The sequence below is a fragment of the Xiphophorus hellerii genome, chromosome 5 (assembly GCF_003331165.1).
Source record: "Xiphophorus hellerii strain 12219 chromosome 5, Xiphophorus_hellerii-4.1, whole genome shotgun sequence".
In the NCBI taxonomy this organism is placed as follows: domain Eukaryota; kingdom Metazoa; phylum Chordata; class Actinopteri; order Cyprinodontiformes; family Poeciliidae; genus Xiphophorus; species Xiphophorus hellerii.
Window position 1 is genome coordinate 34117284 of NC_045676.1, and position 17532 is coordinate 34134815.

A 17532-nucleotide genomic window follows, 5' to 3' on the forward strand; every position below is an offset into this window, starting at 1 on the left:
CCACCCTTATACTGTATTCCACAAGAGGATGTCCACTATGAGCTGCCAATGAGGCAATAAGTTATTGAACATGATGCTCAAGGTTGGTATTGTAGTAATTTAAAAGTTTTCAAATCACATTTTTATTTGAAAATGTTTTTGGTTCCTTTTCTCACTTTGATTTGCTAAATAGTTTGTTTCCTTTCCAACAAGGAAACAAAATTGTTGGAAAGTTTGTTTCCAACTGTGAGCAAACCAGTTGACCTGAGAAAGCCCTTCATATTTTTGAAGACCAGAGTTTGGATGAGCTTGTATCACCCTCAAACATAGAGTCACACTCTGGTACAAAGTGGACTGAGCAGATCTGTTGTAAAGAAATTATTTTGTTCATATTTTCTTCAATATATTCACAACAGACTCTAGCAGAGGGCATTGCAAAACATAATTCAGGAAAAACTCAGTTGGTCAGGCGGCTTTTTGGTCCTAGCATCACACACTTGGAATACATTACCATTAGAATTAAGAAATATCACATTATCCAATAGTTTTGGAAAATCTTTTAAACAATGTCTTTTATACAATCAAAACTACATTCATGTTTTAAATTAATATCTCTGAATTAACAAATGTTTTTGAAGGGGATTTTTCTGCCATAATCCAAGAGCACACATGTTCAGTCTGAAAGCAGAACTTCATGTCTGTCTTCTCAAAACTTGTAATGCTTGTACTCAAAACTTCTCCTCACGCTTAGACTTGGTCTCTGCTCGGACTCTGCTCGCTTACAAATCATGAAACTGCCTTTTGGCACAGTCGCCTGGCAACCTCTCAGCCAATACTGGGTGTGTTTGTTTCCTTTTAGCAGGTGTGCCTGTGTGGCTATTATCGATTGTATGAACCTGCATCATCCACTGGATGTAGGGAGAAAGAAAGATGTCAGCTTTCTGCTAAGTACACTAAACATCATCATCATAAACCTCCCCAAAGGACCCCAATTAAAAGAAAAACTGAACTAAACTTTTGATAAAAACAAAATTAAAATAAGTGACAAAAGATAATATTTCTTACAATCTGAGGTATTACAATTATGCTAAAACTGCTTCTGCTTCTTTTCTCATTTGAGCCTTTTTACAACTTCAAACATTTATAGAAAACATTAAAAATACACTTACTGTTCACCTACTACTCTATGCATTTCAACTATAAATAATCTAGGAATGCTTATGAAAAATACCTTGAAATGTTTAATACACCAACCTGTATCAGCTGTTTGAGATGTATGGCAAGCATTCCAGTCATTGCTTTCACATGCTTATCTATGCAGAGTCATCAGGAAGTTGGGGCCTAACTGCAAGCATTCATTTAGGTGTGATATTTCTTTCCTGCTGTGATGAATCTTAAATGTGACTTTTCCTTCTTGCCAAAGATAAGCTACCTTTATTTTGAGTTAAAAGCTCAGAAAAAGTGCAGTGTATGCAGCATGTGACGCAGTCATATGACAAATTAATTTGCAAGATTTGCACCATATTTAACGAGACCCTGAGCAGATGGAGAAAACCAGAAGCTTCATGGATCCAGACAGCATGTCATCTTTCATAAACGTACAGTTTCTCGCCACATTGTGGACAGGAGTGATGTGCATCTTGCAGTCCTCTCATGCACAGTGGAATCAGACAGAAACCACAGAATAACCTGAAACACAGAACAGTTAGATCCGCCTGCTGAGCTTCAACACTGTAATTCTTCTGTGTGTACATGCATGCGTGTGTGTGTTTTGCTCCCACCCCATTAATGCCATAATGACACATGAGCACACAGCAGTCCTCCCAGCGGCATACGTAACGTTACTGGTGACAAGCTCGAGGCAGTGAGGACAGCGAACAAATCCAGGAGAGTCTCTCAGACTGTTCAGTATGATGGGAACTGGCTGCGGCTGGGACACGACCACTACTGTCGGAGCTCTGCTGCCTCTGGAGGCTCGTTCACCAACTGCCAAGAAGAAAAGAAACATGGAGCCAAATATGTACAAGAATTTAGTAGCCAATAGTAAATAGCGTTTAAAAAAATAACTCAGTACTTTGTATAAGTGGGTGGACTGTGACTCTGGAGTTTTCAGATAATGTAGCCACAGCAGTTTGCCCAGAGGGTGGAGTCAAGACAGGAAAAGCACTTGGGTAAACTGTAAAAAAAAAAAAAAAAAAAACAGAATCATCACAAGTTGCAACTGGTTTTCAGTGACATGCGGTCAGGGGAGGCAGGGGAGGCAGAGCCTCACCTGTCATCATAGAAAAATAATATATAATGATCATTTATATAGCTATTTTCACCCTGTGCTTTGTACTATTAAGTACCTATTTTTCATTAGTTTAACCAAAAATACAAAGATTTTTTTCTTCAAAATCGCTGAATTTTAACATTTTCCCATTCAAATGCTAGGTGAGGCAGCAGCGAGCTGAGCCTGCTCCTGCTCCTCCTGTCTGTACGTCGCCAATAAAATGGTTAAAAAACATTTAATGTATGAACTGATTTTCCATAATTTAGCTTATGTATATAATGTACAGTCAATGTACAGCTGTTGAGTTCCTGGGACACCAAGTGTCTTCTCAAGGGGCGGTCCCCTACTTGCAAAGGTTGAAGCAGCATTCCTAGATTATTTATAGTTAAAGCTTCTGTTAAACTGGTAGGGGCAAAGTTTGTGTGGCCGGGACTCTGTAAAGAAGTACGGACATGGGCGGCTTCCTGTTTGGCTTGCCAGCGTGCCAAGATGCAACAGCACACTAAGGCTCCACTGGAGCACTTTCCTGTTCCGCAACGGAAGTTTGAACATGTGCATGTGGACTTAGTGGGGCCGCTTCCATCTTCCAGAGGTTTTACCTATCTCCTGACGACGGTGGACAGAACTACTTGGTGGCCGGAGGCAGTTCCACTGTCATCAACCACTTCGATTGATGTGGCTCGGGAATTTATGGATGATTATTTTATTTTTAATCTTTTTTATGTTGTTCTGTCTGTTTTTGTTTATTAAGGACCATATATGTGTCTGAATAGAAAGGTTTGATTGATTGATTGATTGATTGATTGATTGATTGATTGATTGATTACTGAGCAGATAAAAAAAATGTACAAGAAATTTATTTCACAATATATACTTACAAAGAAAAGGTTTCATTTGCTGTTTTTAGCCCTTGCTGTAAAAGGTTTGGCCAAAACTGCTTTTTTAAATCACATGAAGAAGAAAAGTGTTAAAGGAGGAAGGCTTTCTCCTTGGCTGGGTTTTTAAAATTGTTGCAGCTTAGAGAGACAGAAAGTTCTGGACCCAGCAGATATTGTGCAGAAAATGTAAAAGTATGTTCAATTCTAAAGGTACAGTAGTTTTGCAGTCATTCTTTCAAACATTTAGGAGGGAAAGATGCAGGTTGTTAATTATTGTGATTATTATTATCAAAGATATCAAAACTGACCAAAACAAAAATTGGATGAGTGAAAGTTTCACAAAATGTCCAATTAAGGTTAAACACGTTTAATTGGTGAATCTCTGATAATGTCATCTATAAAATTAGAAAGTTTCTCTAAGATCACTGAGAAAAGCTGAGGCATAACGGGGAGTTAGACGTCTTACCGGCCTCTCCATACGTTGGAGGAGGTGTAGATGGGGAGTGGGTGGAGGTATAGGCTGGAGGAGAGGAGTGGTTATGTTGTCCTGGAGACTGAATGGAGCAATGGCTGTTGGCTTCCTCATATGAAGGTGGTTCCATCAGCAAATTATCCAGTTAACCAAGTCGCTGCTGAGACAGAGGGTAAAGGAAACAAAAACATCCTGTCATTATTTTTCTGGTATGTTTTAACATCATTTCCATTCAGTGGTTGTTAGTTTGTCAGAAAGCTGTCACTGCTGCATGGCGCCAACATATCCTGCAGGGATCTGCTTGTAAATAAAACATTGGGGTTCTGCTGTCTAAAGCTGTAAGTTGTGGGATCCTCTGAAGAATTACACAATTTATATACAGTATATATACGTATATATATATATGCTGGAGGGCCAGCATCCTTCATGTTCTAGTTCTCTCCCTGGTGGTAGTAACAACCTCCTTAACATGTCAATGTTCTTCTTAGTCCTTCTAATGAGCCATCATTTGATCCAGGTGCGTTAAACTAGAGAGAGAACTAAAACATGTAGGATGCCGGTGTTCACCTGTTCTCCAGGAGCGACTTTGGGCACCATTGTTCTATACACTATATGCTTCCTAGTTGATGGTTCATGAGATGTCCCTCTGAATTATTTCAGAAAACTGGTTGGACATTTTTTATCAAAAGCATCACACATTTACCTTTTTGAAGAAACTCAGGATTCACCTAGGAGCAATGCATGTTATAATTTATACATTGCAATTATGCTTAAATATTGAAGTGAGTGGGACAATAAAACAGGAAGAAATGAGGCATGACTAAAGACAATTACACAAAACACATAAATCCCATGTCATGTTATATGATATGTTTTTCTCCAACTGTGAAAAACAATGTTCTATGGGCACCACAATGTTTTATCCAAAACTTATTGATCAAGGCCAATCAGGTGGGGGAGCAGAGTGAGGAATAAATAAAAGCAGACATTGGGCTCCATCCTTTGCTTCATGAGGTGTGCTAAGGTGACCTGACTAGAGCCCTGCGCTGGATGGCTCCAAAATCAGTTTGTGTTATACACTGCATCATTGTCTTTTTATATGTAACATGACCAAGCACATAATGTTGACACCAGAAATAGGACGTTAATGAACTGTTTGGGTATTTACAGTTGAAACGTAAAGCCTCTGCTGAATGTGGAGCTGTGATTGAGATGTGGCAGGAGCTCCTCCCCCACGCTGCTGAACAATGAGAGGGTGTGTGTGTTTTAACGCTGAGATTAGCTCTCAGCCTGCCTAACAGGAACCCAACAGACTTAAACGGACACAAACACAAGAGCACTGACTTTAGTTTCACACTTCAATATTCAGCTTGTCTGCAAGTACAATTACGATGTTCAAAACAAAATCACCTAAAAATAAAAATTTTTAACTTTTTGTGGTTACTTCATAGCAGAAGTAATTTGAAAATGTTGATAGTTTATTCAAATTCAACTGATTTGGAGATGGTTTCTGTTTAACAATTGCACTTTTTATTAAATGAATGTTTACTATTTAGCCGTCCATGAGATTCAAGTAACCAAAACTTATGCAGATGTTCTTCTGAACCAGCAGAATCAGCCCTTAGACATACCTGTTGAATGTAGTCAAGTCACTCCGGTTCACATGGGATTTCATTCTTTTGTAAACAAGACACATCCAAGCCTGTCCACTGATTCGATCCTGACTGGCCCCTTCACATTCATCACAAGCACTAGGTTCAAACACAACACACCTGCAGGGTTGTGATCCAGACTTCAAACAGGAGGAAAGAGGATTTATAGGAGTAGTGGCCTTACCTCAGACAAAGGAGTGACTGGTCGCCTGGCCGGTAGAAGGAAATACATTTCATGCTGGTAAGAGTCGTGACATTACAGCCTGTTTAAACCTGTTTCCCCTCAGGAATTAGAAACATTTCACTTACATGTTGAAACCAGCCTTCCTGGTTTCCTCCTGGGCGGAGACAACATGCTCACCTGTAGGCCTCACCCACTCACTCTACTGTATATATAGAGGCACATAGGTAAATATAGGCAGGAAAATACAGCAGATGTGTGTTTGTTCATAAAACTGTTCTTTGTGTGTTGGGAAAGAATTTGTTAGTGATTGACACTGACCTTTGTTTAAGATCATTCTTTCATCAAATTCCACAAATATAGTTCATCGTTTTCATCTTACAGATATGTCGTATTTCAGCCTCTTCGAAGTATTTAGAATTTAGAACTACTATCCACTTTAAGAATTGTTGGTTGAACATAACAAATGTGTTTGGATTTTAATTTAAAACTTCCAATTGAACATTTTCTTCACCTAAATCCTGCAAAATTTGTAAAATTGTTGGCACTGTTATGTTATTTCTTTGTTGTGTTTTGGATCTTTCTTTTGGGGGGTTTTCAGGGAACAGAAGCTATTAGATAATGAAAAGCAGTTAGTTTGCCCTTATTGTGTAAAGTTTCAGCTGTCAGGCATGCTGAGAGAACTCAAAGAATGCTGAAATCTTGTAAAATAAATTGCAGAGTTGTGACTCATGGATGTGTCACTGAACACAAAGATGAATCATCATTCAGCTGATCACATTCTGATTCTGAGCTGTAATCCGAAAACTTGGCCTTCATCTTGTTGTCACTGAAAGGACATTTTCCTCCTGTCACCCTGTGTTTACGTATTTGTTTACATATTTTTCAAAATCTCAACCAAAGAAAGGGGGAGGGGTGTCACTCTACCAGCTTTGCATTCATTGAAACAATCTCTTTTTTTTGTCCATTCGTCATTGCAGAATGGCTTCAGCTCAGTCACATTAGATTGGCAGTGTCTGTGAACATCAACTCTAAAATCTTGCCAGGGCTTTAATTAAATTTAAGCCTGGACTTTAAACAGGCCATCCTCATATGAAAATGTTTTCATTTAACAGTTCCATTGCAGCCCTGATTGTATGCTTTGAAACTTCTGTTCTGTCTCAAGATTTTTCGAGCTACCACCAGCTTTTCTGCTCTTCTTTTATTTGTCAAAGAAGACTAAATAATTTTGTTTCTTTCCTTAATACATCTTTATTCTTCGTCCTCAAGTTGTCAAATCAAAATTTATCATTTTAAGAATCAAATAGTTTTAAACGTAGCAAACTGAGAGCTTAAACACTCATTATAATTCTCAGTACAGAGACAATGATTCATACGTTGTATAACTTTTACTAAGAAAACTGGAAGAAGATAGCTTGATATTAATATGCGTTTAGCACGATTACAGTTCGTCTTTAGATGTCTTGTTTTCAGAAATTTCTGCAGACTCGTCTACTTCCTGAGAACAGAGAGGAAAGAGAAAGGTTTGATTGCAGCTTTAAATATGAGTAATAATGGCTAAGAGGTAATGAAATAATAGCAAACCTTGCTTTGACCAGTGCTGTCTTCTTCTTTAGCATCTGAGCTCTCCTCACCATCATCATAATCATCATCATCCTCGCCACTTTCTTCCTGTGGTAAAACTCCTCCACTATCCAGGAACTTGCTAAATGTCTCCAGATCTCGGTTTCCAGTGTAGTCGACCACCTGAGTGAAAACAGCAAAATGAAACAGTAAATTTTTTTTTATGGCTTTAGCATCTCTGTGGTGAGCTGAGCGTTTCTACCTCTTTGCCTTCAGCTGGGTAATATTTGATGGTTGGAAATCCTGAAATGACAAGCGACTCCACTTCATTGGCTGTGGCGTCCATCTTGGCTATGATGATGTTTTCATGATCAGCATATTTCTCTCCCAGCTGGTCCCAAATTGGAGCCAGTTCTTTGCAGTGTCCACACCATGGAGCATCTACGCAAACAGAGACAAGATGTAAGGAAAACTAAGGCAACTGCAGAAATAATAAAAATTTATAATATTCAATCACTGCAACATTCTCTTTTAAATATTTGAGGTTATTTGTTTAAGAAAAATTACCCTTCAAAAACTCTCAGTTCAGATGATCTGTTAACATCTGTAGGGATTTTTTATTAGTCACAAACTGATCAGATCTAATTCCTAAGAAATTTTTTGTACTGGAGACATCACTGCCGAACCAATCTATTGCAATAAAACTTGGAGGTGATCAGATAAGAACTGATCCCACCTCAAAAAACAAGATCTGAATCTTGCTTTTGTCTTTGTAGTCAACATTCAACTGAGACACAGGACCTTTTCTTCTAACGTGCTGGCCAGGAAGACGATTTATTTCAAAACCTTTGAAGTGTTCAGTGGATCAGAAAGTGGTCTGTGTACCCTACATATCTGCGTATAGAGACGTGAAAGTCTCTTGATGCATCTGCCTGCAGAGGGCTGTGACAGCCTCTCCATTTTTCCAAGAGAACGGTATTTTCCTTGGTTTTTCCATCTCAAAGTACCAGAGATTCTGCTGAAAACTTATCTGGGACGCCAGCCAACCATACGCCTTCTGCTGGAAGAGAACAAGTTGTTTCCTGTTCCATCAATTTTTGGAGTTTTGGACATTGCTTTGACCTGACTGACTATCAACTGAGTGATTATTATCTAGGCTGGAATAGGTGTTTAAATCTCTTTTCTGTTGCATGCTTGATTAGTGTTGTGCTGATTAATGGAGGTCAGTTGTGGAGATCAAGCTGGCTCCACTGGAAGAGATGAAGAGAGACAGAAAGCTGAAGAAGATCAGAGCTATCAAGGATAGCTCAGTGTGGTGGACAGCCTGAGGAGCAGAGCTAGCCAAAGATTACTACAGGCCAGATGTGCTAAAGAACGCTGCAGCAAGTCTTTTCTGCCGGAGGCTATCAGACTTTATAATTCATAGATAGTCTCTAGAGCTGTGTGCTTTACATGTTGAATACATATTTAGTAATGTACTGAGCAATATGTGTGTCCTTAGGACTATCACTGCTCATTGTTATTTATTATTGTTGTATATTTATTATTACTTTATTTTAATTTTTTTTTTTTTAATTATTTTGTGTACTATGCTAGGACAAACAAATTTTTCCCCCTTAGAGGATCAATAAAGTATTATTATCTTATTATATGCTGTGATATTCTTACATTATGTTGTTGCTAGCATGACTAGAATTCATTATCTCACTTTCAGCCACTCTCTTCTCCCTCTTGTTCTCTTCTTTCCTTGATTTCAAATTCATATCTACTTTGTGGTCCCCTAAAACCATATTTTCTTTGTGCAGCCTAAATGTAAGCCCTCAACTGGTGGAGTTTTACCACTCTTTGTCTCAAAGTGGTGAGCCACTCTGGGTCTGGACAGTAACCTGACCTCCTTCCCTTTTGATCTGATCTTAATCTTCCTTGGCCAGAGGAAAGGGGTAACTCTGTCCTACAACACTGTTGTGCTGCATTCATGGTTCTGCAAAAGGGATTTTCCCTTTCTTTTCTTGTTTAATCAGTTACTTAGTTGGAAGTTATTTTTCAATATTCCCTTTCATGTTGTCATAGTTCTCTCATTAATCTGAGTTCTCATTTTATTATTCAATATATTCCTTTGTCTTATCAGTAGTTAGATTGCATACCAGTAGTTAAAGAAAGAGGAATAATTCAGCTGTGAAGTTGGGCTACTTTAATAATAAACTCTCAGACTTGATTCGAAATGAATGTGTCAGTCATCATTCCTTCTTGTGCGAAGAGTTTCTTCTGCCAGTGGTCTGAATTCATTCCTTCACCAGAGACTGAGTTTGGCTTATTATTCCAGAAATTCTAGATGGTGCCCTGATTTAACTAAATAACTTAGATTTTATTAACAATTTAATCAATAATAAATTATTGATCAAATTATTAGTAATTACATAAGCCAAATATCAACACAACTGACTCAGCAACAATTTTGATGCAACCTTGTGAGGATGGTAAATTTTTAGCTTCCAGAATTCTAATTCCCAATGCATCCCACTAGAGATGGATGGATGGATGGATGGATGGATGGATGGATGGATGGATGGATGGATGGATGGATGGATGGATGGATGGATGGATGGATGGATGGATGGATGGATGGATGGATGGATGGATGGATGGATGGACAAAATATTCTGAGTAATGTTGAAAAGTTCCACTTAATTTTCCAGAAATAAGGGAAGAAATGCAACAACTCCAAAAAAATATTTTATTGGAGTCTGCATGTTTTGAAGATGATACCTGTATGCAATCTAACTACTGCAAAGCAAAGCACTTAAAAGCATAGTGTGTTGCTTTAGAGCAGTACTCAAGTAGTGGGGCGTAACTAATCAACAGGGTGCCTGTTCAAGCCAGTAGAAGTAGCTACACATCAACGTTGTAAACTGAGCAGAGGGTGGGGGGATACAAGGGTGATGTTTTTGAAATATAACTACCGTCATAGAGGAGAGATGGAGTTTGACAGTGAAAAGTAAAACGGCAGCAGAGGTCAGTAAAGCAAGAATGACGGAGTTATGGCCAGGCTAAGAGATTTTTATTTTCAAATACAAGAATACAGTCATAATACTACAAGAATCAAGTCTGAATAATTTAAATATTGGCAAAATAAAGACGTAGCATTGCTGGAAGAAAGTTGTTAAATTAAAAAGCTTCGATAGAATGATATAACGTGACCCGCTCAGCAAGTCTGGTTCTATCTATTAAATAAAAAGTTGCTCAAACAATCGTTTCAAAGGGGCTGAAAATTTGCTGGTGATGTGCTAAAACATTTAGTATTTACTCCGTATTCCGCAATTTAGCGCAGTATGATGGAAAGTTATAAAATTACGACTTTCATTTCGTACAACTTTACTCGTATTTAAAACACAAATCAAAAACTCAGAGCCCGACCCTTATACTCCATCATAAGCAAGAAATGTAGCTCGCAGAAAAAGGCCAGGAAATAGACGAAACCTATTTTTACTGTTAATGAAAAATGTTATGCACAATTCATCTCTTCTCATCTGACAAGCTGGGATATAAGCAACACTGCCGCAAATGTTTACACAATAAATGTTAAAAACTATTTTCCTTGTGAAAAACTAAACTGAAGCTGTACATAACCAATGCTCACAGCTGTAAAAAGTTTTACTGTATTAAATCTAAAAATGCACATCCCGTTGAATGATTTGCACTTTTTCTCTCTCAAACTGAGTAGTCTTGATTAAATGTTACTGATTCACTTAATAAACTGATTTTGGAAATTATTTCGAGGTTTTGATAATAAGGTCATACAATGCTGGAGCCAGTGGTTTGTACAGATAAGTTATTAAATATGAACAGATTTGCAATAGTGTTTCAATTCTGGGGAGGGAAGGGCACTGAAAGAAGTTGTAAAATAAAACATAAAATGTAATATTAACTTACATATGAAATAAAATAAAACTAAATGAAACATCAGATATAAAGTTAGAAAGGTTGATATTATCAGAGATATTTATTGTTAATTATTAATGGTATTTGTATTTGTATCTTTTCCAACTTTTTCTCCTTGTATTTATTCATGCATATTTTACTTACTGTATCTGTTTGTGTTGTGTTTGTCTATCCTTGTTGTGTATTTCTATCTACTGTTTGTGTACAGCACTTGGTTGTTTGCAAATGTGCAACATGAATAAATCTGACCTTGACCTTCATCACATAGATCAATTAAGAGTTTATGTATGCTTGCATAATTGTGAATGAGTTAAATTGACAAGTATTTAATTTTCTCTTCATCATATTGAAATGATGATGAGACAACAGAAGTATGTTCATATGTAATTTGAACCAACTGTTTTGAGCAGTTAGTAAAATAATGATAAAAATGCTGATATGGTACAAATTAACTCACAAAACTCAATAAAGACGTTTTTGGCCGGGTCCAGAGCCACGGATTTAAAATTCTTGCCCACCAGGACTTTGACTGGTTCTTTGTCCCAGTCCTCTGGGATTTCTTCAGTACGATAGTATGGCTGCAGCATATAGTGACAAGACAAGTGACTAGATTTAATATGGGTGAGTAACTGCATTTAATAAGTGGGTGAGCATCTGTTTTACCATTGCAATGCCATCAACAACTTCCTGACACAGCAGCCACAGGGAATCTGCTGTTAGAGCTCCAGAGGGAATATTGAACTTCTTCTGTGTTTCCATGTGGATGATCCTTGCAGTAGGTGCGTCGCTTTCTGACACTCCAAAATAATTTAGCACATGTGACAGGGCCTGTGTCACATCAATCAGAACAAACAGCATCTAGATAACACACACAGAAAGTTCTGTTTTTGTCAGTGTAATGTGTTTTCCAGGCACATAGTCCCATTTTATAGCACAATCAAATAACAATGTTACCTTTGGATGTTATAAAAAGGCTGTAATATCAAATATGAATTAAAATAAATTTTACTTTGTAATTTAACACCTTAAAATTGGTCCTCTGTCTCTTTAAAAACTTCTGCTCTTTCTGAATTTCCACCTTCAGGAAGTCATCAGAACATGGCTTCTCTATTAACCCTTTCACAATGTTTTTACCAGAACTGCATGGAGAAGTAGCTTATATAATGAGTTCAGCAAATACACAGTTCCACCAGGTGTTTACAAATTGCTGTTGGCTAGTCTGAAGTCTAGCCTAAAGGATTTCTCAAACATGCATGAAAGAATCTAAGCAACACTGCAGTTATGTTTTTGATGATGGAATAACATTATAACATGATGGAAAGCTAAAAAAAGAGTCAGTTTTATGTAATACTGTTACTAACTGCTGAAGATCTGTCTTAAAACAAGCAGTTTCATGTTGTGGGCTTATTCCTTTGTCTCGACAAAGTAGTCCAGTTTCCAGACTCCAAGGCAAACTGATAAATGTCGGCATATAGACAGAGCCCAGCTCTTACCTTGCCCTTAAACTTCTTGGCAACAGCCTTGGCCTCCTCCACCAGCTCCAGCTGACCCTGCACTGTGGAGTTGATGAACAGCAGGCTATGCAGGCGGATGCGAGAAGCAAAGATCTTGTCTGCTACCTGAAAACATAGAATGAATATTTTCATTATAGATTCAAATTTGTACTTCTAATCATGTTGATAAGCCTGAATGCTTTACCTCGGGGTTGAATGGGATGATGAGCTCCAGGCTGTTTTCCTTGATGAAGGAGGTTAAGTTGTGTTTGTCTAATTTCTCTTCTTCTGACCACACATAGTCTTCTCTGCCATCATCAAACTACCAGAAACATAACTTCTTTTATCACACTGAACACATAAAAAAATGATTTGAGCTAAAATAAATTTGTGACAATTAACTGATGAACCAGCAAAAAATTAATAAACTGTGATTTTAATATGTCAATTCTTTTAATTGAATAGAAGTGGCAATAATTGCAGTTATTAATCTGCATTTGCTATCTTGCGTTGTACTAACTGGCGCGTAATGGTGAGATCTTTTCAGTTTCATTGGTGATTAAAAAGAAGAAAAGCATCGTCACTGAAATGTGTTTTCTATTTTGCAGAAGTGAAATGGGCCTAAGAGATACATGTAACTGTTATTATAAAATTATTTCATGTTAATTATGTGGTTTTAATATTTTTGATTAAATAATTATTGAATGATGATTATGAAGTATTAATAAAATATAAAAATTAAATGTAATTGTTAGATGTATAGAATTTATTACATACATTCATTGCTGTAAGTAGACCAAAACCAAGTCGGTTAGGGTCAGAACAGAACAGAGAGAAAGGGAACTAAACAAAGACTGGAGAATACCTAAGAGGAACTAAAAAAGTAGCAAGAGTGAATTTGGGGAAGTAACTTCAGATGGCCACTGAGTAAACAACAGAAAAGGGGAAGTGACTCTCCAAGGGTGTTAAACAGCACTGTTGATGAGTCACATAGCCTTTTGCCATACACAACCATGTGCGGAGAAAGTATAAAAGATTCTGAAAAGAGGAGAAGAAAGTGCTTAGTCCCCAATGCAGAAGTCGACGTCAACAAGGGATGCAGACAGAAGACCTACAGAGGACCGCGCCACAGAGCTACAGAGACAAACACTATGCTCTGCTGAAAAAGGGTGAAGCCAACTGCCCTTGCCCATGGTTCCTGATTAGATGGCCCATAAAGAGATTTCTAGTTTCTACAACAGACTTGGTCGATGGACAAGGTGCTCACAGTTGATGAGAAGCTGAACCATCCAGAGGACAACAACAACATTTATCTTGTGTCCATCCAGAGGAAGACTCTGCAGCGAAGAAGAAAGCTTCCATCCAAAGACTTTGGGGTTACCTGTTGTCAGAATTGATTACCAACTGGGGTATGAGTTGAACTGCTACTCAAAAGCCTCTCTGAGTTACTAGTAACAGTGGCTAAGGATAGAAAGCTGAATTATGTGTTTTCAAAATTTATCATCACTAACTGAATTTTTGCTTTTGCTTTTTTCTGCTAAAAGCTTACCAATTAAAGAAGTATATAAAATTCTAATGTGAGATGTGGACAATAAAATTATTTGAGTCATCTTTTAAGTAGGGTACTTTTAATGATAATAAAAACCAACCGTGCATGGTTCTAGAGTTTTGGAGGTTTTTGACAGTTGACTTAAGCTGATCTTAAACAATACCCTTGGAGCTTATGTCCATCCATCCATCCATCTTCTTCCGCTTATCTGAGGTCGGGTCACGGGGGTAGCAGCTTCAGAAGGGAGGCCCAGACTTCCCTCTCCCCGGCCACTTCTTCCAGCTCTTCCGGGGGAATCCCAAGGCGTTCCCAGGCCAGCCGAGAGACATAGTCCCTCCAGCGTGTCCTGGGTCTTCCCCGGGGCCTCCTCCTGGTGGGACGTGCCCGGAACACCTCACCAGGGAGGCGTCCAGGAGGTATCCTGACCAGATGCCCGAGCCACCTCAACTGGCTCCTCTCGATGTGAAGGAGCAGCGGCTCTACTCTGAGTCCCTCCCGGATGACTGAGCTTCTCACCCTATCTCTAAGGGAGAGCGGAGAAAACCCATTTCGGCCGCTTGTATCCGCGATCTCGTTCTTTCGGTCATGACCCAAGTTCATGACCATAGATGAGGGTGGGAACATAGATCGACCGGTAAATCAAGAGCTTCGCTTTTTGGCTCAGCTCTCTCTTCACCACGACGGACCGGTACAGCGCCCGCTTGACGGCAACGCTGCGCCAATCCGCCTGTCGATCTCCCGCTCCCTTCTTCCCTCATTCGTGAACAAGCTCCCGAGATACTTGAACTCCTCCACTTGGGGCAGGACATCCCCCCCGACCCGGAGAAGGCACTCTATCCTTTTCTGGCTCAAGACCATGGCCTCGGATTTGGAGGCACTGATCGCCATCCCGGCCGCTTCACACTTGGCTGCGAACCGCTCCAGCGAGAGCTGCAGATCACGACCTGATGAAGCCAACAGGACCACATCATCTGCAAAAAGCAGAGATGAGATCCTAAGGCCACCAAAACAGATCCCCTCAATACCTTGACTGCGTCTAGAAATTCTGTCCATAAAAGTAACGAACAGAAACGGTGATAAAGGGCAGCCCTGGCGGAGTCCAACTCTCACCGGAAACAAGCCCAACTTACTGCCAGCAATGCAGACCAGACTCCGACACCAGTCATACAGGGACCTGACAGCACGTATCAAGGGGCCCGGTACCCCATACTCCCGGAGGACCCTCCACAGGGCTCCCCGAGGGACACGGTCGAACGCCTTCTCCAAGTCCACAAAACACATGTAGACCGGTTGGGCGAACTCCCATGCACCCTCCAGGACCCTGCTGAGGGTGTAGAGCTGGTCCAGTGTTACACGACCAGGATGAAAACCACACTGCTCTTCCTGAATCCGAGGTTCGACTATCCGACGGACCCTCCTCTTCAGGACCCCTGAATAGACCTTGCCAGGGAGGCTTAAGAGTGTGACCCCCTTATAGTTGGAGCACACCCTCCGGTGCCCCTTTTTGAACCACCCCCCTGGTCTGCCAATCCAGGGGAACTGCCCCCGATGTCCATAGGATATTGCAGAGCCACGTCAGCCAACACAACCCTACAACATCAGGAGATTTAAGGAACTCCAGGCGGATCTCATCCACCCCCGGGGCTCTGCCACTAAGGAGCTTTTTAACCACCTCGGCGACCTCGTCCCCAGAGATTGGAGAGCCCAACATAGAGTCCCCAGACTCAGCTTCCTCAATGGAAGGCTGTTGGTGGGATTGAGGAGGTCTTTGAAGTATTCTACCCACCGGCCCACAACATCCCGAGTCGAGGTCAGCAGCACACCATCCCCACTGTAAACAGTGTTGGTGCTGTACTGCTTCTCCCTCCTGAGATGCTGGATGGTGGACCAGAATCACCTCGAAGCCATACGGAAGTCTTTCTCCATGGCCTCTCCAAACTCCTCCCACGCCCGAGTTTTTGCCTCAGCAACCACCCGAGCCACATGCCACTTCGCCCGCCGGTACCCATCAGCTGCTTCCGGAGTCCCACAGGCCAAAAATGCCCAATAGGACTCCTTCTTCAGCCTGACAGCATCCCTCACCAAAGATGTCCACCAACGGGTACGAGGGTTGCCGCCATGACAGGCACCAACAACCTTGTGGCCACAGCTCAGATGAGCCGCCTCGACAATGGAGGCATGGAATATGGTCCACTCAGGCTCAATGTCCTCCACCTCCCCCGGGATGTGTTCGAAGTTTTGCCGGAGATGGGAGTTAAAGCTCCGTGTCAGAGGGGATTCCGCCAGACGTTCCCAGCAGACCCTCACAACATGTTTGGGTCTGCCAGGTCTGACTGGCTTCCTCCCCGATCACCGGAGCCAACTCACCAGTCAGTGGTCAGTGGACAGCTCCCCACCTCTCTTCACCTGAGTGTCCAAGATATACGGCTGCAGATCCGATGAAACGATGACAAAATCGTTCATCGAACTGCGGCCTAGGGTGTCCTGGTGCCAAGTGCACATATGGACACCCTTATGCTTGAACATGGTGTTTGTTATGGACAATCCATGACGAGCACAGAAGTCCAACAACAGAACACCGCTAGAGTTCAGATCAGGGGGGCCGTTCCTCCCAACTATGCCCCTCCAGGTCTCACTGTCATTGCCCACGTGAGCGTTGAAGTCCCCCAGCAGAACAAGGGAGTCCCCAGGAGGGGCACTCTCCAGTACCCCCTCTAGGGACTCCAAGAAGGGTGGGTAATCTGAACTGCCATTCGGCCCGTAAGCACAAACGACAGTCAGGACCCGTCCCCCCACCCGTAGGCGGAGGGAGGCTACCCTCTCATTCACCGGGGTAAACCCCAATGTGCAGGCGCCGAGATGGGGAGCAACAAGTATGCCCACTCCTGCCCGACGCCTCTCACCTTGGGCAACTCCAGAGTATGTCCAGCCCCTCTCAAGGAGACTGGTTCCAGAACCAGAGCCATGCGTCGAGGCGAGACCGACTATTTCTAGCCGGAACCTCTCAACCTCACACACTAGCTCCAGCTCCTTCCCCACCAGAGAGGTGACATTCCACGTTCCAAGATCCTTCTGCAACCGGGGATCGGACCGCCAGGGTCCCCTCCCTCAACCGCCACCCATCTCACAATGCGCCTGACCCCTTTGGCCCCTCTCACAGGTGGTGGGCCCATGGGAGGGGGGACCCATGTTTCCTCTTCGGGCTAAGCCCAGCCGGGCTCCATGGGAAAAAGCCCAGCCCGTCGTGCCCCCCCTCCAGGGGAGCTTATGTTGAGCTACTAAAACTAGAAAGTGTGCATTTCCTATGAAAATACAAGTGTGAATGCTGAATGCTTTTGGTGAAAATGGCAAAAACGTCTGACGCCAACTGCTGAAGATTTGCAGAAAGGTAAGAAATAGTCCATGCAGTATGAAAAACCCAAATAAAAGCCAAAATTATCTAAAAAGCTAAAACTAGCTAAAATACTAATGATAGCATCTAGGATACCACTAGCATGCTGGGTTACAGTAAAAAAAAACTCATGTAAAACCTAAAATATGAAAATGACAGAAAC

At 41.1% G+C, this 17532-nt stretch overlaps 2 protein-coding genes across 3 annotated transcripts in view; both read right to left on the reverse strand.

The window, feature by feature from the left end:
- Positions 1-357: 357 nt before the first annotated feature.
- LOC116720317 (lipopolysaccharide-induced tumor necrosis factor-alpha factor homolog) lies at positions 358-5346 on the reverse strand. The gene is made up of 5 exons (XM_032563500.1): positions 5233-5346; positions 3596-3761; positions 2054-2155; positions 1761-1965; positions 358-1668 (listed from the first exon to the last, which is right to left on the reverse strand). Exons 2-5 carry the CDS (start codon positions 3729-3731, stop codon positions 1563-1565), a joined length of 549 nt encoding a protein of 182 aa, XP_032419391.1. The 5' UTR covers positions 3732-3761; positions 5233-5346; the 3' UTR covers positions 358-1562.
- Positions 5284-17532, reverse strand: part of pdia2 (protein disulfide isomerase family A, member 2) — a 35695-nt gene continuing 23446 nt past the window's right edge. For both annotated transcript variants that reach the window (XM_032563497.1, XM_032563498.1), the window contains 8 exons: positions 12635-12751; positions 12430-12555; positions 11600-11794; positions 11394-11514; positions 7260-7438; positions 7019-7180; positions 5438-6932; positions 5284-5352 (listed from right to left, as the gene is read on the reverse strand). In XM_032563497.1, the coding sequence (XP_032419388.1) occupies positions 6876-6932; positions 7019-7180; positions 7260-7438; positions 11394-11514; positions 11600-11794; positions 12430-12555; positions 12635-12751 (957 nt within the window). In that variant the 3' untranslated portion in view covers positions 5284-5352; positions 5438-6875. The remainder of the gene's footprint in view (positions 5353-5437; positions 6933-7018; positions 7181-7259; positions 7439-11393; positions 11515-11599; positions 11795-12429; positions 12556-12634; positions 12752-17532) is intronic.

What these genes read in the sequence shown, in the direction of transcription:
- LOC116720317 (XM_032563500.1), bottom strand. Translation starts at nt 3,731, where the DNA reads ATGGAACCACCTTCATATGAGGAAGCCAACAGCCATTGCTCCATTCAG. An exon ending in TCCAACGTATGGAGAGGCCG is followed by an intron (nt 2,156 to 3,595) that starts GTAAGACGTCTA and finishes TTTTTTTTACAG; the next exon opens with TTTACCCAAGTGCTTTTCCT. An exon ending in AGTCCACCCACTTATACAAA is followed by an intron (nt 1,966 to 2,053) that starts GTACTGAGTTAT and finishes TCTTCTTGGCAG; the next exon opens with TTGGTGAACGAGCCTCCAGA.